A 26,596-nucleotide genomic window follows, 5' to 3' on the forward strand; every position below is an offset into this window, starting at 1 on the left:
AATGTGCTCCGTTTTGAGTGTGACGCTTCCGTTTTGAGTGTTAGACTGAGGTCTGTCTGTATTTTGCATTTTTGTGGCTTTTTTGTTTAGTTTTTGTGACTGTGTAGAACCCAGTTCAGCTACTGATTGATTGCGTGCATGCATGACTGCAGTATATTGTTTATTGCTTTCATTTTATGGATCAATGGTCGCGTTAGACAGTAAAAATCATGTTAAATTGCTGTTTTAGGGGTTGTTTTTAAAAGTCTGGAACAGATTAATCCATTTTGCATTACTTTCTATGAGAAAGTGCACCTTGGTTTTGGAACACTTTGGTTTTGGAACGGACTTCCAGAACAGATTAAGTTTGAGAACCAAGGTACCACTGTGTTTATCATTTATATATACAATACCTGTATTCCAGGAGGCACTTTAAGTAAGTTGTACCAAGCCAATTTCACATTCTTACCTGTGGCTTTTTACTGTTTTAAACCCCATAGTATTTGACATGTGCCATTTTATTATTGATTTGTAAACCATTTTATGGTGAAAAACCATCTATAAATATTGAAAACAATAACAACGCCAGGCACTTAGTTAGCAGTGTATATAATCCGCACAACAACCTTGTAAAGTGGGGCAAGGGCAATACAAAAACTAACTCCCAGCCCCAAGCAAAACTGAATCTGTTTTAATCAAATACCTGAGCAAATTCTCTTTCTATAGCAAGTTAGCGGCAGCTTGTTGCCACGTGTCTTTGACTGCACATTACATATAAGCACACATGTATGCCTGTGTATTGGAACACACGTGCAATGAAATCTTTAGCTTGAAGTCACACTGTTCTATGAGGATATTACACTGGGCACTTTATACAGGGGTAGCCCTCCAGATGGGGTTGACTACATCTCTCATCATCCCTGATCACTGGGTGGGGCTGATGGGTGTTAGAGTCCAACAACATATGTTGGAGTGGGGAGGGGGGGTGTATCACTCTGCCCACCCTGCATAGAGGAATTGGTCCTCAGATGCCAGACCGGAGAGTAATATCAAAGAACGTGCATTGCTATTATGATGTAGAAATATTGTTTATTATGCAGATTGTTGCAGAATGAAAAAGAATTCATTAAAATAAGACAGTTTTCAAAATGAACCAGCAGCAGAATTACAGCTGGGGCATTCTGAGGTTGAAAGAGCAGTGGCAGACTGTGAGCTCTCCAATTTTGATGGCGCCCTGCAAGATGCTAAAATTCAGCGCCCCTTTGGCTCTTGAGCTCCGTTCTACACCACTGCTGTGGCGACCCCTGCAGCACGGTGCTCAGTGCAGCTGAACCGGTTACACTATCCTAAAACCGCCCCTGGAAAGCATCACCTACCAAATACAGAGAAAACACAGCATGCAAAGGAGGCAGCAGACAAACAAGCAGAGCCTAATTGGTAGACAGAGGGGGAATAATTATATAAGTGGCCCCCTCAAGGATCAGCATGGCCAAACTTAGAAACGAGAAGGCTAAAGGGGAAGGAAAAGCAACAACATTTCCTCTCCCAGGCCTGATAGAAAAAAGCAGGGGCCCAATCCAGAGACCCTTCTTGGCACTAGGCTGACAAGAGTTCCCAGGCCTGGTTGCGATGGGAGAGGTGGGCTATGTGGACTCTGCAGGTCCCTGAAAGCCTGTAAGGTTGTGAAGTTTCTTTGAAGGGAGGGAACGCAGGCAACAGTGCCGTTGCAAAGGTGTCTAACTGAACTGAGCTTGCCATGAGAAAAATGGAGAAGAGAAAGAAATGCCAGGGAGCCTGGAAGGAAGGGTGGGCAGGAGGACTAAAGTAAAGAGGGTTGGGGCAGCCCGTGTCCCACCATGTAATCCTCCTCCTGGACCTGCAAAATAGACCTGGGGGAAGCGTGCCCCATATCTAGCTGGGGAACTGTATTATAGGTCAATTGTAGTTAAATAGTGATTCCCCACCCCACCCCTGCATAGCAAAGGAGAGCAGGGCTTTGATGGGCTCCTAAGAGTTGCCACAGGTGTGCAAGGAGCAGAGAGTGGCCAATTTCTTGTGTATATCTCCTGTGGAAGGTTCCTGTCCTTAAGAAATGCAAATAGTTGATGGTCAGAGCCAATACTTTACAGGTGGTGTTTTGTTGTCCCTGGGCTCCAAGAGGGCTGGATTCTTTGATTAAGTTAGGAGTTAGATAATAAGAAAGATAATTTGCATGCCCAGGGTTCTTAAGCTTGTATGCCTACATCATTAGCGTACCCCATCATTAACCAATATAATACAGCTAATACTTTTGTATCCTTCTGCTTTGTCAGCCTTTCACAGACAAAACTGAATCAAAAATGTCAAGGCATTTAAAGGGAGTTAAACAGAATGCCGGCAAGGTTGAGCACCTTGGTAACAAGTTTTATCACCACCACCAGAAAGCTCTGAAAGCAGAGAGCATGTTATTAGCCTACAGATACTTTACAGGAGCATTTTTAAGAGCATACAGAGTTCATATTTTGGCAGGTGGGTGTTTATTTATTTCATAAAGTTTATGCACTGCTTGATTGTGAAAAACCTTAAAGCAGTTTACAAAAGGAATAAACCAATGAAACCATTGTTAAAAACAACAGTTTTAAACATTAGCAATTAAAACCAACAAACAAATACCAGATTAAAACACCTGTGTCATTGGGTTTGTAGCCAATGTTAGTCCTGCTTGGAGCAGACCCACTGAAATGTATGGCCATGACTAGCTTCAGTACATTGATTTCAGTGGGTCTTCCCTGAGTAGAACTTAGTTGGATACAACCCATAATTTCTATCATCCAACGGCAGGGGTGTTTTTTTTCTGTTGTGAGGAAAGTTGCCACACCCCAGACTCATAACTACATATTGATTTATGCAATCCTCATGATTACGGCATTTGTCTGGAAAATGGAATTGAGCCAATATCCTGTCCAGGAACTATCAAGATTGCATAGTTTACTGTCATTGCATCTAGGTATTCTGCACGTGCTAAGAATTATAGGGAAATGGATTTGGCCTTCAGAAGCCCTTTTTAAAAATTAACCCAAGGGGTCATTAAATGCCGCAGTCTCACTCTGCAGTCATCAAGCTCCTTTGAGAGCTGGCCTGAGCAGTCAAAGCCTCACAGCACTTCCTCCGCATTCCCACAGAACTACATGACGCCTCGCCCTCCCTGGCTGGAAGGATTCCAGTTATGTGGGGAAAACACTCAGCCCAGGCTGATTCAGCACGACAGTTGCCTGTCAACAATGGGAAGGACCTTTCTGAGTCCCTGGCCCTGGAGAGCAGCAACCAATTCTGGGCCGGCCGGCCAGTCTGAATGGACATACGGCAGCTTCCAAGCTTCCTTGAAAGCAGCTGAATGGTTGCCACGAACAACACAACTAGTTCTAACCTTTAGAGAACGCTTATTTATTTAGTTCATAAAATTTATATACTGCTTGATTGTAAAAACAAAAAACAGCCTCAAATCAGTTTACAAAATGAATGTAACAATGAAATTATCAGTAAAAAAGGCAGTTAAAAACAGCTGTTTAAAACATTCAAAAAAAATCAACAGTACACTAAAAACCAGATTTAAAAAAAACATGTCAAATTTCTGCTTATCTGTATAGGCTTGCCTGAAGAAAAATGTTTTTAGCAAGTGCAAAAAAAAGCGTACAGCAAAAGTGCCTGCCTGGTGTCAATAGGCAGGGAGTTCCAAAGTGTAGGTGCTGCCACACTGGAAAATCAATTTCTTACAAATGTGCAACGAGTATTATGTGGGACCTGTACCAGGGCCGGTTGAGTGGGCATCAGGGTTATACATCATATATGCAGCTCATGCTGAATTAAAGTTAAAAATGAACAGGATCACTGCAAAAGCCTTGTTTTGGTCTCATTTGACCTATTATAAAATTGCTTTGTTTCTCCTTTGCTCAGTTTGGATTTTTAACTGACAAGCAACTCTAAAACCTGCATGGGAGGTGAAGCTAGGATACACTTACGGAATTAAAATAAAATCAATAAAATAAAGAAGTCCTTGCCCCTGCCAAGTTGTGCATGGTAAACTATCATCTTGGGTCGCTTTCAGAGTTACAGAACAAAGTGAGGATTGTTTTAGCTTCCTTTGCAAACACTATTGATATTTTGGACTGCAGATTCCAGCATATGAAAGCAGCTCACTGCATTGACCTCCAGCATCTAAGGTGAATAAGGCAACACACACACACCACACCTAAATAGCACTTCTTACTCTAGTAAGAGAAGTGGGCAGCAAGGCTGGTCAAAAGCCAATTCTAGAAGGGGGGAAAGGCAGCGGGGGAGGCAAGGAAGGAGGAAAGGAGGAGGATAAAGAATATGTGTAGTAGTTGCCTGGGAACCTCTGTTGTTCCATTGCAATATATAAAGGATCCTACCCTTGCATGCCATGCCTTTTATCAAATCAAACAGCTGATTCTGGACTCTCATTCGCTAACCAGGTTTAGTGCACACTTATAGGAACACACCAAATAAGTGGGGAAACATCTCTGTATTTTTATGCTCAGATTTACGAGCACCTGTGAAAGGCGAAAGGATGGTGTGATCTTGGGTATGCAATTACATATATACGGTGCCATCAGGGTGTGCCTAGTGCATTGTAAAAAATGGAAGAGGATATCACCCTCAACCATTTTGCCCACCCACCCACTGCAAAGCTCGGAGGATAACCTGGGCAAGGTGTCACCATTCCTGCAACAGGTCCTTCGGGGTCAAAAGCCATAGCTTTGGTAGAATCTGAATCTCAAAAGAATCAGTCCTAGGGACAGTCCTTATCACCCACCTACAGCTGCAGAACAGCTAGCTCCTTGGAGGATAATGGGGGTCACACAAAGCCTAGGCCAGCCATCTTCCAGAAGACCTCAGGAAGGCTTCTACAACTTGCTGAAGCAACAGTTCCCTTCTAGGCAGGGCTCTGTCCAGGGTCCTGACCTCACCTAGCTCAGATGGGGCTCTGCCACATCAGCTGCTATCTTAGCGAGGCATCACAGCCATAGAATCTGCTCCCTGGACAGCAAAGGATAGGTCCCAACCCCAAGGAGCATGCATGGTAAAATATCAGAGAAAGCGATGAAGGCAGGGGTAAAACGATGGAAGCAATGTACAGTTGTTTCTGTTGGATGGACTTTGGGGGCTTTGGGTGGCGATTAGGGGGGTTGTGCAAAAGGCTTCATGGAAGCAGCAGTCAGAAGCAGCGCTTACTGTACAGCAAGACCAAGGTTTATAAATAAAGTTAAAGTATTTTCCAGTTTCCCAACACATTCAAACATCCATGTTCTTCAACACCGGACATTCTTTAAGATTTATGCACTTAGGGAGACACTAGCCTGGTTCACACACAGTGCTAATCTGTGGTTTAGCAAACTGGTTTAATAAACCATAGCTTGCTTGCTTATCTGAATCCTTCCTAACTATGGTTTGTTTATTGCAAACAAAAAATGAAATGGAGCCACGGTTTCTTGTTAGGTTTAATGAACCTTAAGAACACTGCAAACCTGGAAGTAGGTATTTTGGTTTGTGAACTTTGCCTTGGAAGCAGGACGTGTTCCGCTTCCTGTTGAGTGTGTTCCATTTGTAAATTGAGTCCCCTCCTCTTTATCTGGGTTGGGTTGAATTAGTAGTTTGAATCTTCCTAATGGTTCATCCACTGATGGACAGTATGGGGATTCCAGGGTCAGCATAGAGGCACATGAGCAGCATGATACGTTATGGGCCTTTGTGTCTATCAGTGGGGTGATTTCCCTACGTCCTGTAGCTTCTACATTATCTGCAGCCTCTTTGTTTCGTTGGTCCTTTTTCTGTTCTAGGGACCGTTTATTCTGGATCTTTTTTGGAGTCTGGGGAGAATCTTGTAAGTCTACTGACTCTCTTAACTGAGTCATAGTCCTCTTTTTCTGTGGGGTATTTAAATCGGGTCTTGTTGCTATGGAGAGGGAGGTTCCACTCCTCTGGCATTTGCTGTTCTTAGCTGAGCTCTTTATTGCACCAAAGTAATTATTGTTCATTATGCTTGTTCCTTGCGTCTTAGTTTGCACAATGGAGGGCACATACTGTCTTTAAAAACTCTTGTCAATAATATTTGGTACTTTGCCAAATGATCTCGCATGTGCAAAACCTTAGTTGGAGTTCTATTCTGGTGAAACTTGATAACTAATCTTTTCTGGTAGTTGTTCCTTGGCAGCCAATATACGTTTTTAAAGTCTAAAATTGATTGTTCACAGTGGAGAATTTGGCTCACAAGAAATACAAGACAAACTAGGGGACACCCTGGCTAACACACCACCAATTGCATGCCTTCTTTAAAAAACCCAGTAGTAAAATCAGCAGCAACTAGGCCCTTGACCACCTTTGAAAATCTTCTCCTAACAACAAAGGGACAAGGCAAAGGGATGGTATCCACAATATACAAAATACTGGTCCAAAATCCCACAAGCTCCCTTGACAGAATCAAAAAACAATGGGAGCACGACATAGGCCATTAAAGTAACCCCACCCAATGGACTAGAATGTGGTCTAAACCTTCCTTTAAATCTATCTCAGCCAAAAGAAGGGAACTCACACTGAAACTCACATACAGATGGTACTTAACACCACGGAAACTGGCGTTGATACACCCAGGAACCTCACAAAAATGTTGGAGAGACTGCACCTCTACAGGCACATACCTCCACATGTGGTGGAAATGCTCCCAAATCCAACCCTACAGGACAAATGTCCTACAAGAGATATGCAAAGTAACTAAACAACTATTAGAACTCACCCCAGAACTGGCCCTACTGAAGATTTTCCAAGATCCTATTGACCACTCACATTACAAAGAGCTTATGACCCACCTACTCTCAGCCTCACAGACCGGAGAGACTTGTCAGGAGTGAACAAGGACAACTGGTACCAAGTCGTATGGGAAACAGCCCTACTAGAAAAGCTAACCAACAAACTGAAACTGATCCGGGGAGAAATAGAAGAGGATATCTTCACCCCAGTATGGCTCCCCTTTATCACATACACAGCCCAACAAGACAACAAGAACCCATCAACAGCATATGAATCAATTTGGCTTACTTGACCCAACAAGTCCTCCCCCCCCTCACAATTGCAAACAAACCCCACTGCAGTCAACCACAGACAACCAACCACACCCTGCCCCCCCACTCCTTCTCATTACCAAGGAAACGTAATAAGTGAATAGAAAGAGACCATATCCAGTGGACGCTGGCACAATCCCCACCCCCTTCTCTTCTCAACCTTATACTGCATACAACACTAATGTCTCACAACAAATGTAACTGATCTGTAGAAAACACAACCTGATAAAGAGACAAGGCACGTACTTTTGTAAACTAAGAAAACTTTTAACACAAATTATTAAACACACACACAGTCTGACTTTCTGCAAGTCAGAGCTACGGTTAATTCACTTCTGGTTTCAGAGACTGTCACCAACTTCAGTTTCTATTTATTCTGACAAGTCATAGGTTGGGAACATGTTGAGCATCCTCTGTAGGACCACGCCATCATTCCTGGCTGTTGGACACACTACCTAGGGCTGATGGGAGTTGGAGTCCAGCAAACTATGAAAGGCCACAGAGCTTCACTGGGGAACACAACTTACGGTCATCATCCGTGTGCAGCTTTGCCTTTAATTTCTCCATTTTTTTTTCATCTCGCAGCAGCGTCCGATCTTTCTTCAGGGTCCCTGTGCTCTCCTCTTTCTTTTCTTCGTTGCTCTCCTGGATTAAGGAGTATTCTTCGTAGTTGGTTATTCCTGGAATTGCAAGAACAAATTAAGCCTGCTTATTCAACATGGCTATTTGGTCCGAAACCACATCCTCGTCTAAAGCAAGCAAGAAAACCCCAAATGCAGTTCTTTTAGAAGGCTGCTGCTCTGCCACGGGGATCTCCATGGCCTAGTTTGGATGTAATGCTAGTTCTCAAACTTGGTCCTACAGCTCCCACCATCCCTAGCTAGCAAGACCAGCGGTCAGGGATAATGGGAGTTGTAGTCCACCAACAGATGGGAACGCAAGTTTGAGAAACACTGTCCTAAAGTCTGTTTTAAAAAGAAAAGGCCTTGCAGGCCCATTTGGAACATGAGACTGGGCCCAGGTGCTCCACAAGGCCTGCATGCTCATCCCTTCTCCTCCTTTCTCCAGTACAGCCACAAGGAGGAGTTAACCACTTAGAAACAAGCCATGGTTTATGAAGCTCACTTAGTTTTTACTAACCACAGTGCTTGGGGTGTGGCTTAGCTCATTATAATGATAAGCCATACTTCAGTCCATGGCATCACTAGGGGAGGGATCTTATCAGTCACAGAGCTGGGAAAGGCAGCCCCTGTGGCACGAAAGCTCTCTCTCAGCCTGCAGTCATTCTTTCAGGCTGGGACAATGGGAGATGTGGGAAGCAGGGCCCTTGCCATCAGCTCTGCTGAAAGACCAGCTCCATCAGATGCATCCTATCCCTGAAAGTTTCCATTTCAGCTGCCCACTATAAGAACTAATATTTAACTTTAAGAATTGGCTCCTGAGTTGGCTCCTGCCTCCCTCTCCCCTGCACATCCTTTTTTCCTTTTGTGCTGTGTCTTTTGGACTGTAAGCTTACAGGCAGGGACAACGTTGTTTTAATTGACTGTGCATAAGCTTCCGCAAGAGGCTTTGGGGCTGGAGAGTGGGGTACAGGGGCTCTAAAGAAACAACTAAGAACACACCCCAGCAACTTCCAGAGTGGCCGAGGGAAGGAGCCCTTTAGTTTTAGCTCTGAGTCACGGGTTGGCCAGCATGCTGGCTGCAAAACTTCCACTGGGGAACACATCTTGGAAGAATAGAAAATTGAAGCAATTCGTGGTACAAGTGGGGAACCTAAGTTCCAAGGGCCAAATGTGGCCCTCCAGACTTGCCAGTCTGGGCCCCAGAACTGCCTGCAGGCCACACACCCTCCTCCAACCTGCTCTGCGTATCTTCAAGGCCTTTTGCCTGGCTGGAATGCAACCCTGGACCAGAGCAATGCCTCTTCCTTGCATGGATGGACTGCAGAGGTGCATGGGGATATAGAAAGTTTTGTATGACTTGTGTGCTTTTAACTTGGGCATGTGGCAAAAATAAAATTGAGGTGGAAAAGGTAAGGGTTTTGGAGAAAATGACTATGGCAATCCCACACTCCACTGAACCCAATGGGTTTTGATTATATGTGATTTGGGCTGTAGGTGTGACCCCCCTGGAATGTAAATCCTGAATAAGTTGTGGGCTTATTGTACAAAGAGTCACATTCATGGACCCCCCTCCACTTTTGTCTCAGACCCCCAGAATGTGTTCCATGGTTGAGAATGGCATTTCTCATATATTCGGGTGCAAAACCCGGATCAGAAGCTCAAGTTTCCAGGACAGCCTTTTTTTTAGAATGGAGATCATGCATCAAGGTTCAAGACCCCAACTGTTGTCCCCCCCCAAAAAAATTCTCCAGCAAGTTCCATTTACACTCACTTAGCACCCTTTCTTTTTCTTCTGGAGTTATTATTCCTACCAGGACAGGCAGTAAAAGGTGAGGTTTAGGCCTGGGGACCCCAATGGCTATTTCTCCTCACAGGAAAATCTATCCTAGGAAATGGCGTTAATGGCACCCTCGGCCTCACCTATCCGGCTGCAAATGGTCACCAGCAATTCTCCCACGGTTTTAGAGTCGTCCACCATCACCGTCTTTACCGACCCGTCCAGCATCCGGATCTTCTGCGGCCTTTGCTTCTTCTTGTATTCCAAAATATCCTAGGAAGTGAGTCACAGGGACACTTCTAAGAATATGTCAGAGGCAGACCCAGCCGACCCTCCTAGGAGGCCAGTGAAGTTCCGAAAGGGGCTGGGTTTGACCCTTCTTCCATTGCACTGCCCAGTATGCAGACCCCTTTAAGTCAAGCACCACCAGACTACAATAAGGCGGCTTAAAGTCATTCCAGCTGACCACAATTTCTGATATGAGGAATCCCCTCCTGCCCCAGACCTCTCCCTGAGGTTTCTCCAGCACCTGCACTGTGTCATATGCTGAAGGTGCGCATCTTTATCCTTTGACAGCTGAGGCATACATTTTAGATCCCACCCTAGTCTTCTGATGTAAACTGTTTTAAACTGATTTTAACATAGTATTATAATTACTTCCTTGTAACCCAGCCTGGGGCTTTATGGTGAAGGGTGACTAAGAAATCTTAATAAATGAAGTCGATAAGAAGAAGAAGAAGAAGAGTTTGGATTTGATATCCCGCCTTTCACTCCCTTTAAGGAGTCTCAAAGCGGCTAACATTCTCCTTTCCCTTCCTCCCCCACAACAAACACTCTGTGAGGTGAGTGGGGCTGAGAGACTTCAGAGAAGTGTGACTAGCCCAAGGTCACCCAGCAGCTGCATGTGGAGGAGCGGAGACGCGAACCCGGTTCCCCAGATTACGAGACTACCGCTCTTAACCACTACACCACACTGGCTCTCAATAAATGAGGCTGTAGCGGGTTGACTCCCAGGAAGTTTCCCAATTCCACAAGGGCTTTCCAGGGACGCCTTAAGGAAATGCGCACAGATTCACCGGCCTTCTTGAGGAGGTTAGCAGCCACATAACAGGGTTGCCTCTGCTTTGTAGCACAACCAACATTTGGGGAGGGGGTGATTGTTCTGGCCCATTCTAGATTACCCCCAGCATTCTAACCTGGAGTGGGCAGAAGGTAGATCTGGAGCAACTGGCAGACTTCTGGGTGCTCTGCAGTAGATCGGCAAGGGTTTCTATGTAAGAACTGTTTTAACAGTGGCAGCAATGAAATTACTTCCCGCCATCGCCGCCGCCGCCACCACCACTTTAAATTGCACCACCAAGGTGAAAAAAGCCTGGAGGATGTTTGTATGGAAGAGCTGTGAACTGCATCCTGTCCCAGAATTCAAACAAAATCCTGGCCTCAGAATTTTGAAGTCTGTATCTTTTGCACCAGGCTCTGAAGGGTGACTCTAGAGTGGGGGGATCCCTAAGGGTACCATTCTAGTCCTACTCAGAGTGGAGCCATTGAAATGAATGAACTCAGGTTAGTCATGTCCATCAACTTCGATGGATCTACTCTGAGTAGGACTAGAACTGGCTACAGCTCTACGTGTAGAACCCAACACTGATACTGTGCTTGCACAGCAGAACTTCCTCCTCTTCTCCTCTGCCCTGCAGCCCCCCTGTTGCCACAATTAAAATGTGTTACGTACTTTTAAATGTGGTTTTAGGAAGTCAGCAGCCCTAATAAGCAGAAGCACTAGGGCCAACTAGTGTACTTGGCAACCCAAACTGGGCCCGTATCACTGTGGTCCCTCAAAATCTGCTCCAGAGGGTTGGGGGACCTTCTGGGGCAGATTTTCATACAATTGGGGCTGCACGGCAAGAAGAGAGGAAGGAAAGTCCTGTTGCCCTTGCAGAATTCTGCCGGTACAGCAGTGGATACAACCCCAAGTAGATTACACAACCTTCTTTTAAATGATCAGCACTGTATTTTCTGAAACCTTTTCCATTCCATCGTTCACACTCTGATAATGTTGGTGAAATCTTCCAAAACTATGGGCCCTAATGAGGTTATGTGGAGAATTTATAATGTAAGAGTGGACATGCTAAGACCCACTTAGTCCAGCCTCCTTTTCCCCCCTTAGAGGCTACCCAGATGGTTCTGGAAAGCCAAGCAAGGCATGCAGGCAATGACCCAATCCTGCAGTATATTCGCAACACATTGTGTTCAGAGGTCAACTGTCCCTGCACATGGAGGTTCCGCTTCTACCATGACTCACAAATGTTATAAGAGGAGTATCCTGTGTCTCGCATCCAACACCATACGCCTCCTCCTGGACGTGGAGTCTCTACCTAGCCCTGCCACCTGAACAGTCACCAACAGATCACCCCCCTTCTCCATAAACTAGATGTCTCACAGGAGCACACAGATCTCAGCCGTACCCCATTCCGCAGCATGTAGTAATCGAGGGTCCTCCCGGCTTCCAGCCAAATGCCTTTTCGTGGATCTTCATCCGACAGGAATAACCCATAGTCAGAGGCTGGGAAATGAAAGGCAGAAATGGACAGATTGCAGAGCAAATAGAGTGTATTCCAAATGAAGGTTTTCCACTTGATTAGAGAGCCATGAAGTGCCCCTCCAGCTTCTGCCCTCTCCCTGCAGCTCTCTCTCCCTCACCCCCCTCCTCCTCCTTTCTCTTTCCCATAATTGGCTCACCTACCTCAACACAGTTCAAAGCACGTGGTGCTTGGGACAGCTGTCTGTTCGCTTTGGAGAGGAAGGGAAAGTGAACACTGTATCTTTAAAAGGGGGCCATTACAGTGTTCATTTTTAAAAAGAAAAGGTAAAGAATTCTCAAAGGTTGAAGTACAGTCATACCTTGGGTTAAATATGCTTCAGGTTGAGCATTTTCAGGTTGCATTCTGCGGTGACCCAGAAGTAACGGAATAGATTACTTCTGGGTTTCACCGCACGCGCATGCACAGATGCTCAAAATGACATCACGCACATGCACAGAAGCAGTGAATTGCAACCCGTGCACATGCAGACGTGCAGATGCACGTTGCGTTCTGCTCAGGATGTGAACGGGGCTCCGGAACGGATCCCGTTTGTATCCAGAGGTACCACTGTATTTAGTCCTGTGACTAAAGTTCTGGTAGGACCCTCTTAGCTCAGGCCAGTGGCTCATCTAAGTCCAGCATCCTGTTCTCACAGTGGCAAACCTGACGCACCAATGGGGAAGCCAGAAACAGAATCTAGACACAAGAACGCTCTCCCCTCCTGTGGTTTCCAGCAACTGGCATTCAGCTGCATTGCTGACGCGGACTGTGGAATCAGAGTGTAGTCACTGAGAGCCCTCTTCTCCTCCATGAACGTCTCTAAACCTCTTTTAAAGCCATCCATGTTGGGGGCCATCCCTGCCTCCTGGGGGAGCAAGTTCCATAGTTTATGCGCTGCATGAAGAAGGACTTTCTTTTATCTATCCTGAAGCTTACAAAACGCAGCTTCTTCGGATGTCCATGAGGGCTACTGCTATGCCAGAGGGAAGAAAAAATATTCTCTATACACTTTCTCCATGCCATGCATAATGAACCTATTTCCAACTCCACAACCTCCTTTTTGAGGTGAGGCAGCCAGAACTGTATACAGCGGTACCTCGGGTTAAGAACTTAATTCGTTCTAGAGATCCGTTCTTAACCTGAAACTGTTCTTAACCTGAGGTACTTTAGCTAATGGGGCCTCCCACTGCCACCGCGCTGCTGCCACGCAATTTCTGTTCTCATACTGAAGCAAAGTTCTTAACCTGAAGCACTATTTCTGGGTTAGTGGAGTCTGTAACCTGAAGCGTCTGTAACCCGAGGTACCACTGTACAGCATTCCACATGTGCTTGGTCGCACCACGGTTTCCTGCTGGCAGAAACTGGCAATGCTGCAGCAAACGCTGTGACCCAAGGGACGTCTGCGGAGGAGCATCCCGAGGGTGAGGTGCACAAAGGTCACGGACATTTCGCTGCTGGAACCGCAGGAGACGAAGGCCAAAACGGCAACGCCAAAAGGCAACGCTCCAACGACGGCACTTTAATCACTCACTGCTAATTAATGAAGGCTGCATTCAAACGTAATGAACCAAATAATACAAAGTAGTTTAGAGCTAATGCTTCCACTCCATCAGTGTCTATTAATCTGGCTGTTCAGCGGATGCCCTTGCGGAGCCTGTTTGCAATGGAAACGGTTTACAGTGAGGGGCAGAAATTCCCAGCTTGGATTCAAAGCTCCCGGGAAGCAACAATTAGCTCCAAGACTGCATTGCCAATCAAGGCGCAATCAAGGCCCAATGCATTACGGCATTGCTAATCTTGAATCCCAAGTTAATATGAACTTGCCTGTGGCCGCCCAAGACAGCATTGCCGCAATTTGCCCTAAAATAAATCAAGGTTTCCCATTGCCCTGGAAACCGACATTATTTGTTGAAGATGATAAATACATAAACATGTTTGTTCCGAGTGGAAATGAGCAAAAGAGGACCTTTTCACAATCACTTTTCCCCTCTTAGAGAAAGTGGCAGCCCTTTGGGTAATTTTGCACTGGGGGTGGTGCTGCAAAAACAGGGCAGAAGTGTTAACCCCCTGGTTGGGTGGGGGCCCGAGTGGGTGGCAATGTAAAAAGAGAAGCTGTGAGAGCAATCAAACAGCAGGGTAGCAAGGCCTGCCTGCCTCAGCCACACATTTTCTCCCTCCCCACCTGCTACACACACATACAGAGTGAAGACAGTGCATTTGCCCTCACTTCAGGGACATCACTCCACAAGTCCAATAAAATACCTGGCACTATTATTTATTTACATTCCATGTTTCTCCCAGAGCCAGGACTCAAGGCAGCTCACAAAGATTAAAACACAGAAAGGTAAAAACACACAGCAGATAACAGTTAAGAAGTATTTGAACTGTAACAGAATTAAAACAATATAAAAACAAATCTATTAAAATACAGGTAGCAGAGTCTGGCCTCTCTAGGGAGGGAGTTCCAAAGTCTGCAAACAGCTGCTAAGGCGGCCCTCTGAGACACCAGGACCTTTTCATGCTCCTTGTGTGAACCTTGATTGCTCACCAGGACACCCACTGCCTTATCTGGGGTGGGGAACCATGTGCCCCCCAAAATGTAGCCCCAGTCAGAAAGACCAGTAGTTAGGGATGGTGGGAGCCGCAGTCCAGCATCTAGAGATGGGGTGGAAAACTGGACCTGGTGGGGCAGCCCAGATCATTATCTCTCCCACTTGCCGTGGGCCAAGTTTGAAACATGTGGGGGGTGCCCACAGTGATGTCATGTGACCCTTCCTTGCCCACAGAGTTTGAAATCAAGCAGTGTCGGCCCACAAAGTGAGGCCATTCAGCTGACTGGCAGGTCTTGTCAAGTGCTGCAGAGTGCTTTGCAGGTTGGCTGTGCATGCAAACCCCACTTCAGCTGAGCCAAGTCTTTATCTGCCCCATACAGTGGTACCTCTGGATGCGAACGGGATCTGTTCCAGAGCCCTGTTCACATCCTGAAGTGAACGCAAACCGTGTCCGCGCGGGTCGCGATTTGCCGCTTCCGCGCATGACATCATTTTGAGCATCTGCGCATGCGCAAGCAGCACAACCTGGAAGTAACACGCTTCATTACTTCTGGGTTGCCACGGAGCGCAACCCAAAAATGCTCAACCAGAAGCTACTTCAACCTGAGGTATGACCGTACCTGGCATCATGCATCAGACTATAACTCAAATGTGGGGTTTGCCAAAACTAACCTTGTCCAGTTTGAGCCTCTGGCACTCGCTCACGAATAACGCGGCAGGCGTCGTACACGGCCGTGGAGGGCTCAAACTGCATCGTCTTGACCACATTGCACTGGCGAATGCAGATCTTCAAGGACAGCGCAACCATCTTGCCAGATCTCTTGTAGGTTTCTCTTTATGTTACCTTGGGCAGAAACAAAACAAGACACATTAGATTGCTATTTTTTTAAAAAAACATCAACAAACCCTCATCCTTTTGAAATCACAGGAGAACCAGACTACATCTTCCACGGTAGCTTTCTGTGTCTGCTAATATCATCTTCTGAAATCACGGGGACACAGGGAGCTGCCTTTGAGGTTCTCCAAACGAAGACAGTGGGCATTCCCATCACCAGTTCCCTAAAATCCTCAATCATTTCTTATGTGATCATAGATACGTTAAAACGGTGTGTGCAAAGAATAAAAACACGAGCATTAAAACATACGCTTGTTTCAAAAACAATATGATACAAAGGATAAAACATACACACATGTATACTAGAAGGAGCGTCACCACGCCCATTTTTCATCCTGGACACTGAGGTCCAGCTTCGAGGGCCTTCTGGCAGCTCCCTTGCTGCAAGAAGTGATGCTAAGGGAACCAGGCAGAGGGCCTTCTCAGTAGTGGCACCCACCCAATGGAATGCCCTCCCGTCAGATGTCAAGATGATAAGTAACTAAACGACCTTAAAAGGCATCTGAAGGCTTCCTTTTCAGGAAGCTTTTAATGTTTAATGTTTCATTTTCTTCCTATATACCGTATTTTTCGCTCTATAAGACGCACCAGACCACAAGACGCACCTAGTTTTTGGAGGAGGAAAACAAGAAAAAAATTATTCTGAATCTCAGAAGCCAGAACAGCAAGAGGGATCACTGCGCAGTGAAAGCAGCAATTCCTCTTGCTGTTCTGGCTTCTGGGATAGCTGCGCAGCCTGCATTCGCTCCATAAGACGCACACACATTTTCCCTTACTTTTTAGGAGGGGAAAAGTGAGTCTTATAGAGCAAAAAATACGGTATTTTGCTGGAAGCTGCCCAGAGTGGCTGGGGAAACCCAGCTGGATGGGTGGGGAATAAGTAATGGTACATCATCATCATCATCATCACCACCATCATCTCCATAACAGGGAAGCCTGTGACCAGGTGCCTGCTCAGTCTGCTGCCCAGATGGTGCCAGCTGTTGGGGGGCAACTTCAAGGTACCGCTTGCTTTCCTTCATCTTTAAGCCTTGATCTTTAAGCCTTCTAACTGAGGACACTTTCAGACAGAGGACTCTCCTCTGTAAAGTACAGCACAGGCGCAAATCCCACTCTTTGTGCCTTGCTTGCCATCTGTGCAAGGGGAATGGCAGAGGACAGACACCCCAAGCCCAGAACACGTTAGAAGAGAACATAAAGTGTTATAAATGATGCAAGACAATTCAATTAAGTGCCATCAGTGCAGTTTGGTACACCTCACAATGAGACAGCCAATTTTACAGTCATATTATTATATGATACAAAAGATAAAAACATGAGCTCCAAATTACAAGCAGAGTGAGAGTATCATCTTACAAGACCTTTGAACAATGAAGAGGGACTTGGCCACCAACACTGTTATTAATTTGTTTGTATTAGCCACGAAATATTCTAGGTACCATTCCTGTTTCCTTCCAGGGGCCTCTGCATCAGGGGCCAAAGTAGCCTCTCTACGAAGATTACATTAAAAAAAGATGTGAGCCGGAGTTTTGACTGCTTCATTGGCTCCACAGGGACACAAACGATCCTCCTATGCAGGGGTCAGCAAACTTTTTCAGCAAGAGGCCGGTCCACTGTCCCTCAGACTGCGTGGGGGGCTGGACTATATTTTTTTGGGGGGAAATGAACGAATTCCTATGCCCCACAAATAACCCAGAGATGCATTTTAAATAAAAGCACACATTCTACTCATGTGAAAACACGCTGATTCCCGGAACATCCGCGGGCTGGATTGAGAAGACGACTGGGCCGGATTCGGCCCCTGGGCCTTAGTTTGCCTACCCATACTCATATGTGACTTCCCTGATAGCCTTTTAACCTGAGATGCCTGGGAGTGAAACCTGGGACACCTCCAAAAATCACTTGTAGTCCTTGTAGCACATTCCGGGCTCTGTCAAAATCTGCACCCATTCATAACAGCTGCAGATCTGACCGCTGGATTCTGATGAGGATGAATGGAGTTTTTGCTTTTGTGTCATTTTGGAGTTTGCACAAAGGCACAACAATGTTGTCAGAAGAATGGTAAGTCCCAAGAGCCCTTGGAGTTATCCATGCCCCTTCCTGGAGGACTGAGACTTCCTTCCGGCCCCCTCTCAACTCACATGATTCCACTGGAGGAGGGAAGGCAGTGGAGGGCCAGACCTTTGCTGGAAGAAGCATTGTCAACTCATATGCACTCGTTTGGGGGGTGAAGAGGAAAAAACCTGAAAGGGATAGAAGGCTAGCTTCTCACACACACGCAAAGAGAAGAACAGGGCACGTACATTCTGCCTAATATACTTCAGGTCCTACAAATGCTAGAAACTTAACTCTTTTAAAAACAGAGAAAAGCTTGGAAAATTTACCGTATTTTTCGCTCTATAACACGCACCCGACCATAACACGCATGTAGTTTTTAGAGGAGGAAAATCCGTAGGCATGCCAGCCGTAGGCATTCCCTCCATAACACGCACAGACATTTCCCCTTACTTTCTAGGAGGAAAAAAGTGAGTGTTATGGTGCAAAAAATACGGTATTTCTTTAGAGCATTTGTACCCTGCTCTTCAGTCATAAAGCCTCCTATAGTGGCTTACATACAATCAATTAAAATAAGACAGTCCCCGCCTGCAGGCTTACAATCTAAAAAAAGTGGCACACGAAGAAGGGGGTGGAATATTTAACTCCAGACACCAATTCTTAAACAGTTCTCATAATGGCTGGCACAGTTCAGGGGCAGTTCAGAAAAGCTGATAGTTCCGCAAAGCCCTGCTTCATGATTTGGGGGTTAATGTTCACTGTCCTGCAGGTGAACACCCATGGATGCATTAGCAACACAAACGCCAGGAGCATATCGATGTCTGGAACAGGAATGGGAGGCTTGAAGCCCTCCAGATATTGCTGGATCACAACTACCATCATCTCTGATCACTGGCTAGGGCTGATGGGACCTGGAGTCAGTAGCATTTGCTGGACCACAAGCTACCCACCCCTGGCCTGTCTGGAACAAGCTAGGAACATATTTTTTATGTTGATCTCTGAACACTCACTTACCTAGGAAATGTAAGCCAGAAACCAAATACCATCCCACTTTTAAAAACATGACTGAATGAGATGCCAGGGCAGTTTGTTACTCAGAAAGAATGTAAAAAACCCTGAAGGCTTTTATTGTTTTCAGGGTCCCCCCTCCCACCCCCCACAGAGCGATTCACTTTATAACAGCTGGCAGAATGGCCGCCACCACTTGCGAGAACAAACATCAGATCTGGGGACCGTGCCCTGCAAGGAAAGGAACAGATGAGCAACAGCCTTTGCTTCTCTAGAAACAGAGGGAGTATTCAGGCTTGACTCCCTCTTGGAAGCCAGAGGAGAGGAGTTTCCCCACAGCCAATGAAGAGACATCAAATGAGTTCAGACTTGAAAGACAGCATAAATATTGATTGCATCTGTAATACATGTAACGCAATTCTGCCAAAGGGCTGAAGCTGGTCCACAAATGGGTGGGAGAGGACAATATTCCCCTCTCCCCACTTAAAAAAAATATTTGCAAGAATCCTGCAAGGTTGCTTGGGCCAAGAGAGATGGTTTATTGAGGGCATGAATCTGGCAGCAAGACTGCATCAACTTGCAAAAGTGCCTAGCTCCTGCAAATACTTTATAAATAAAGGTAAAGGGACCCCTGACCATTAGGTCCAGTCGCGGACAACTCTGAGGTTGCGGCACTCATCTCGCTTTACTAGCCGAGGGAGCCGGCGTACAGCTTCCAGATCATGTGGCCAGCATGACTAAGCCGCTTCTGGTGAACCAGAGCAGCATAGGGAAACGCCGTTTACTTTCTCGCCAGAGCGGTACCTATTTATCTACTTGCACTTTGATGTGCTTTCGAATTGCTAGGTGGGCAGGAGCAGGGACCGAGCAATGGGAGCTCACTCCATCAAGGGGATTCGAACTGTTGACCTTCCGATCGGCAAGCCCTAGGCTCTGTGGTTTAACCCACAGCACCACCCGCGTCAATAGTGACTGGCCTCAAATTCCTGGCTGTGGCTGTGCAGGGATTTCCCTAGCTGAAGGGGCTTCCTGCCTGGGTTATCCTGTTCACATGCCAGGGAAGTAGCAAGATGGGATTGATTAAGCTGTGTGCATCAGGATGCCACTTGCTCAGAGTAAATAAAAGGCAGAGAATCTTGGCTTATCATTACATGTAATTGCTGCCAGCAGGTGAGAGCAGTGCCCTCTGTACATGCTCCAAGACCTTTAATCTATTTTTACTTCATATCCTCAGGCACTGAAAACATATCCCAATCCCAAACTGCAAAAGAGAGGAGGGGTAGAATATGCTGAATAGACTTCTAGTAAAGTAATGGCCTGGACTGGTTCTCAGAGCCTTAAATGAGCTGTCTGCCTGATACCATCCTGGTACCCAACCAGACAAGAAGTCACCAACAGGGGAGGGATACAAAAACAACAAAAACAAAACCCTCTCTCCATTTTACCCAAGACTGAAGAGGAGAACATTTTAACAAGAATTATGAAAAGCAATCCATTTGAAATGGAAGGAGGGCGGGGGGGGGGAGGCAGGGGAGAAATACCTGTTTTTCAAACACCAAAGGCAATACAAATGAACTCAATTACAACCAGAAAAGCCTAAATTCTGCTTCATAGCAAGTTCATCCCAAAGTGACGTCTGGACGTGTGGAATGCTGGCAGGAACCACCTTCGTAATAAAAACAAGCCACTTCTCAATTCCCAGGCCAGCCATTGCTCATCTTAAATTTCTGTCTCTCCCCAGCCCAGTGTGTTTGGAAAGGAAGCCCAGCAGGAAACTAGGAGGTTCCTTCTTCTTCCTATGAATCAGGAATTTGCACTGCCAAAAAGGCACGCAGCTCTGACCCTGTGAGGGGAGCAAAGTTTGATGTGCATTTTCAGATTCACAGAAACTTGCTTCCTCACTGCAGAGCCCCAGCTCTACTGGAGCCAAGGAATTAAAGGAATCATTCCCTCTAACAGCAAACTCAGGCATAGCAAAGGCATTCTGACTGCGCATTAAAGAGCACATATTAAAAAATAATAATGCTCCAGCTGTGTTGGGTTCTCCACCCCCTCTATACCCTAACTTATAATCAAAGAGTATGGCACATATACCTCTACCTGTTTCCACAGGAGGAAATAATTTTCAGTGTGCCCTGCCCTCCACATTCATTAGCCGAACTGAGCCACTGAATGCTATCAGGATCCCACATGCATCTCCAGCGAAAGCAGAGATAGCCCATGTGATTCCCTTCAGGTGCTGTGGACCACAACTCCCACCAGCCTCAGTCAGCATGGCTAATAGTCACGATGATAGGAGTTTCAGTCCACAACATCTGGAGGGAATCTCTCCAGCATCACTGACTCTGTTTTAAGCCTCCTGCTATGGCTCATGATTTCCTCTTGTTTGTTACTCTTTCTGGAAGTTGTAAAGCATGCAACAAGGACAATCTCTAGTTATCAGACATTCAGCTTTGGCACATCTTCCCCATAGCATTCAGTTGGCACCCGTCTGTCTTGGGAGACAATGGAGCTGTGAAGTCAAACTGTTGGAAGGTTACAGTGCCTGACCGATATGGGAGAGACACATTTTGTTGCAGCTGGGGCAAATGGAGGTATCTGGTTATGCTGCTGAAGATGCCCCATGGCGTTTCTTCTCTCTGTGCCCCACCCAGTGGCCAGTCATTCTCTGGACACTGCTGTGGATGCACAACCTGCCTGTCTGTCTCCAGGTGCTGCGGTTGTATGCAAGGGATTCCCATGCAGTGTGGTTGACGTTGCCAGCCTTCATGTCACATTTTGGTCTGCCAATGGGCCTGGTGCTTGAAGCCAGCTCTCTTTAGAGCATGTCCTTGGGGATCCTGTATCCAGGGCAGCTGTCTACCAGCTCCATCCGGTATGCAGGCTGAGACCCTACCTGCCCGCAGACTGTCTCACCAGAGTGGTGCATGCTCTAGTTATCTCCTGCTTGGGACTACTGCAATGCGCCCTACGTGGGGCTACCTTTGAAGGTGACCCGGAAACTACAACTAATCAAGAATGCAGCAGCTAGACTGGTGACTGGGAGCGGCCGCCGAGACCACATAACACCAGACTTGAAAGACCTACATTGGTTTCCAGTACGTTTCCGAGCACAATTCAAAGTATTGGTGCTGACCTTTAAAGCCCTAAACAGCCTCATCCCAGTATACCTGAAGGAGTGTCTCCACCTCCATCATTCTGCCCGGATGCTGAGGTCCAGCGCTGAGGGCCTTCTAGCGGTTCCCTCATTGCGAGAAACAAAGCTACAGGGAACCAGGCAGAGGGCCTTCTCAGTAGTAGCACCTGCCCTGTGGAACTCCCTCCCATCAGATGTCAAAGAGAAAAACAACTACCTTACATTTAGTAGACATCTGAAGGCAGCCCTGTTCAGGGAAGTTTTTAATGTGTGACATTTTAATGTACCCTATTTTTTGCACCATAACACTCACTTTTTTCCTCCTAGAAAGTAAGGGGAAATGTCTGTGCGTGTTATGGAGCGAATGCCTACGGGTGGCGGGGGGATCTGCTGCAGTCGTGAGCAGAGGATCCATGGTTCCCCTTCCTTCCCTCCTCCATGGTTACAAAGCATGGATCCACATGGATCCTCAGGATTTTTGCATTGGGCTACTCCAAACTCACTGTCAGATCACATGTCTGTGGCCACAGCATGAACCACAAAAATCATATATCCACTATTTCGTTTAGAATATTTTTTTTCTTGTTTTCCTCCTCTAAAAACTACGTGCGTGTTATGGTCTGGTGCGTGTTATAGAGCGAAAAATACGGTATTTTTAATCTTTGTTGGAAGCCGGCCACAGTGGCTGGGGAAACCCAGCAAGATGGGTGGGGTACAAATAAATTATTATTATTATTATTATTATTATTATTATTATTATTATTATTATTATTATCCTGCCATCTTCCATTCTGTGGACAAGACCAAGCCAGCGTAGACGTCACTGAGACAGAAGTGCAAACATGCTGGGAATGTGGGCTTCAGAGAGCACATGCGTGTGAGAATTCCAGCCACTCTAGAGTTTTAAAGTGAATAGTTAACTCATGGAATAATAATAATAAAGGTGTGTGCATGTAAAGGCAGCAAGTCACAAATAAAAATGAGTAGGTGCCATGTGCTCCAGTTGACTCAAGCCGGCCCACAGAATATGATGCCGCAGTATCAGAAAAAAACAGGATGATCCTAGACACGTCTTCTTCTTGGAAGGGCGTCCCACTGAAGGCCAGGGATGGAAGCAGCACTCTTCAGGTAGAGCATCTGCTTCACATGCAGTACGTCCCAGGTTCATCTCCAGGTAGGGCTGGGGAAACCCTGTGCCTGAAACTCTGGAGAGCGGCTGCCAGTCTGCATAGGCAGGACTACTCTTGGGGTTGCCATATTTTGAAGAGCAAAAAAGAGGACACATTTGCCGACTTCTACTATGGATCACTATGACAACTCTCATTTCACATACCCATGAAAAAGAGGATGTGTCCTGGAAAAAGAGGACACATGGCAACCCTACGATGGACCAATAGTCTGACTCAGTTTAAGGCAACTGCCTTTCAACCACCCAGAGTTGTGAAATGGATTTCTGCATTCCAGCACCCTTCTTGACACCAACAATATTGTTCCTTGGGAAAGAAATGAGTTTGTTTTTTGACTCAGAGGAAAAAACTTCTGATTGAAATCTCGCTTTGAAATCTTGAAGAGATTAATCTGTTCCATGACAATTTACGGCTAATTCCCACATTCTGGGTCATGGACTGCTTAGCTGGAAACAAGCAAAGGGCTGGCCCAAGAAAAGCGATCCACACACCCAGCAAGATTTGGCACAAACATCTTTAGAATCCGGTGCTAGGGAGTGGTTAAGAATTTGGGGAAATCACATCATTTCCATATGTGCAATGTTTTAACAGCTTTGGCGCATCTTTCAATAAATTAGCCGGGGTTCAGCCAAGAATGTATTCACAGACTTTTCAAGTCCACCAAGAGCTGTCTGGCAGTGTGTTTCTCAAGGCAGTGGGTTGGGAGCCACCAGTGGGCTTGGGGACACTTTCAGATGGGCCTCAGTTCCACAGCCAGCCCGGTGCCTCCTCATTTGTCAGTCCCACCCCCTGGACCTTTTTGGTTTGGAGCAGCATCAGCACCAACTCTTTGCATGCCAAGTAAAAGTGGCCGGGAGAAAAGAAGGGAGGTCTCCTCTGCAAGGAAATTAAAATGTAAGACCAAATATTATTTATTCATTTCAAAAACTATTATTAATAAATATTAAAATGGGAATAGAAAGCAGGGAGACAAGAATTTTTGACAGAATTACAAGCCTGGTAGATGAAGGGAACGCAGTGGATGTAGCCTACCTTGATTTCAGCAAGGCATTTGACAAGGTGCCCCATGATATTCTTGTAAAGAAGCTGGTAAAATGTGGTCTTGACTATGCTACCACTCAGTGGATTTGTAACTGGCTGACTGACCGAACCCAAAGGGTGCTCATCAATGGTTCCTCTTCATCCTGGAGAAGAATGACTAGTGGGGTGCCACAGGGTTCTGTCTTGGGCCCGGTCTTATTCAACATCTTTATCAACGACCTGGATGATGGACTCAAGGGCATTCTGATCAAATTTGCAGATGACACCAAACTGGGAGGGGTGGCTAACACCCCAGAGGACAGGATCACACTTCAAAATGACCTTGACAGATTAGAGAACTGGGCCAAAACAAACAAGATGAATTTTAACAGGGAGAAATGTAAAGTATTGCACTTGGGCAAAAAAAATGAGAGGCACAAATACAAGATGGGTGACACCTGGCTTGAGAGCAGTACATGTGAAAAGGATCTAGGAGTCTTGGTTGACCACAAACTTGACATGAGCCAACAGTGTGACGCGGCAGCTAAAAAAGCCAATGCAATTCTGGGCTGCATCAATAGGAGTATAGCATCTAGATCAAGGGAAGTAATAGTGCCACTATATTCTGCTCTGGTCAGACCTCACCTGGAGTACTGTGTCCAGTTCTGGGCACCACAATTCAAGAAGGACACTGACAAACTGGAACATGTCCAGAGGAGGGCAACCCAAATGGTCAAAGGCCTGGAAACGATGCCTTATGAGGAACGGCTAAGGGAGCTGGGCATGTTTAGCCTGGAGAAGAGGAGGTTAAGGGGTGATATGATAGCCATGTTCAAATATATAAAAGGATGTCACATAGAGGAGGGAGAAAGGTTGTTTTCTGCTGCTCCAGAGAAGCGGACACGGAGCAATGGATTCAAACTACAAGAAAGAAGATTCCACCTAAACATTAGGAAGAACTTCCTGACAGTAAGAGCTGTTTGACAGTGGAATTTGCTGCCAAGGAGTGTGGTGGAGTCTCCTACTTTGGAGGTCTTTAAGCAGAGGCTTGACAACCATATGTCAGGAGTGCTCTGATGGTGTTTCCTGCTTGGCAGGGGGTTGGACTCGATGGCCCTTGTGGTCTCTTCCAACTCTATGATTCTATTCTATGATTCTAAGAGGGAAAAGCTGTTTAGGAGGAACGAGTCGACGTAAAAGGACTGCCACAAGTTCTGAGGGACAGTGAACCGGCCCCCCACAGAAAAAGTTTGCTTTCCCCTGGTCTAGCGACTGCAAACTTTCACCACCTTTCCATAAAAATCCCACCAAATGTGGGGCATGCACTGGTAAGACAGACACCAAATTCCACAGCAGCTTCCTCAACCTAGTGCCCTCCAGATAGCTTTGACTGCAACTCCCATCAGCCCCAGTGGTGTTGGGGAAAGCTGTTGTCTCCATTTCAAAGGACAGTGAAACAGCATAGGAAACACTGTTAAGAGTTCCATCTTATCACAGCTCACACTGGTTCATGCAAAGTGCTTTTGTTGAAAGGGAGCAGTACCTTTAGCTCCTGTTTCAGAAGACTACCTGGGGGGGACGACCATTTCCTCCTCCTCTTTTCAAGGACCACCTGTCCCCTTACCCCAGGCCTGGCTCTCTCCCCCACATCTTTGAGGCTGGCTGAGGAAGGCAGCCTGAATTACATTTGTTTCCGTTGCTTATCCAAATACACCCATACTCAGGACCTGAATCATGGAGGAAAGACAGAAAGGGAACCTTGTCCCCTATCTTTTGTGAAGGCTTCGTCTAGCTACCATTTTCAGACTCCTCCTCTTTAGCAAGCAAGAGAGCAGGCGTTTATGTCTGTGTGATATGGAGCTACACTGGTACTACTGGGGGATGTGCCCCTGCTTGCTCTGCTTGCCAACCCCCCCTGCCATTCCCCTCACAATCCAGGATTGTGATGAGGTACTACAAATCCTCCAACGAGGGCTGCGTGACGACATTGTAACTTTTTTATTATATACCAAGATCATTATTATTCTAGGACAGGGTTCCAAAGCAAAGCTTGCAAGATAGTACCCCTATTCAAGGGAGAGAAGGGATTTTGCCTTTGGAATGCCGCTGCCCTGAACAGTATGTTATCTTGGCAACTGGAGCACAAAGCTGACCCCGTGATAGCACTACAGCTGCATCTGAGTGCCCCATGAAGGGGCCAAGAATCCAGCGGATGCAAAGCGCCACTACAGGCACCCGAGCTTCTGTCAGCATGACAGTGGCAAAAACCACTCTCAGAACAGTCCGCTGGCAAGAACTGCTACAGACAGCTACCTCAGGTCTTATGGACTTGACAGTAACTAGCAGGGGGCTGGAATCCTGCTGAATTTGGTGACTTGATATCCTTGAATTCTGCTCCTGGGCTAAGTTTTGCAAGCGAGGAATGTGTGATATAAAACCAAGCATTAGATGTCCCGGGTGATGAAGAAAGGAACATTTCTGATCACTCGCTAAATAAGGGTGCAAACTTTAATTGTATATGAACCAACAAAAGTTTTCGCTGATTGTCTGGTCAGATCATAAACTAAAGGAACGAGTTCTTAAGGCTATTTTTAAAGTTGGTAATGAGAGCTTTTCCATTTACAGTGGTACCTCGGGTTAAGAACTTAATTCGTTCTGGAGGTCCGT

General features: G+C 46.2%; 1 protein-coding gene across 9 annotated transcripts in view; it reads right to left on the reverse strand.

Moving 5' to 3' along the window:
- TLN2 (talin 2) overlaps positions 1-26,596 on the reverse strand; it is a 179,841-nt gene that overhangs the window by 101,832 nt on the left and 51,413 nt on the right. For all 9 annotated transcript variants that reach the window (XM_083475490.1, XM_083475495.1, XM_083475496.1 and 6 more), the window contains exons 2-5: positions 15,301-15,472; positions 11,960-12,057; positions 9,638-9,767; positions 7,622-7,774 (exon numbers count right to left, since the gene is read on the reverse strand). In XM_083475490.1, the coding sequence (XP_083331616.1) occupies positions 7,622-7,774; positions 9,638-9,767; positions 11,960-12,057; positions 15,301-15,436 (517 nt within the window). In that variant the 5' untranslated portion in view covers positions 15,437-15,472. The remainder of the gene's footprint in view (positions 1-7,621; positions 7,775-9,637; positions 9,768-11,959; positions 12,058-15,300; positions 15,473-26,596) is intronic.

This window comes from Podarcis liolepis (genome assembly GCF_965112155.1).
Source record: "Podarcis liolepis genome assembly, chromosome: 14".
Classification (NCBI taxonomy): Eukaryota; Metazoa; Chordata; class Lepidosauria; order Squamata; family Lacertidae; genus Podarcis; species Podarcis liolepis.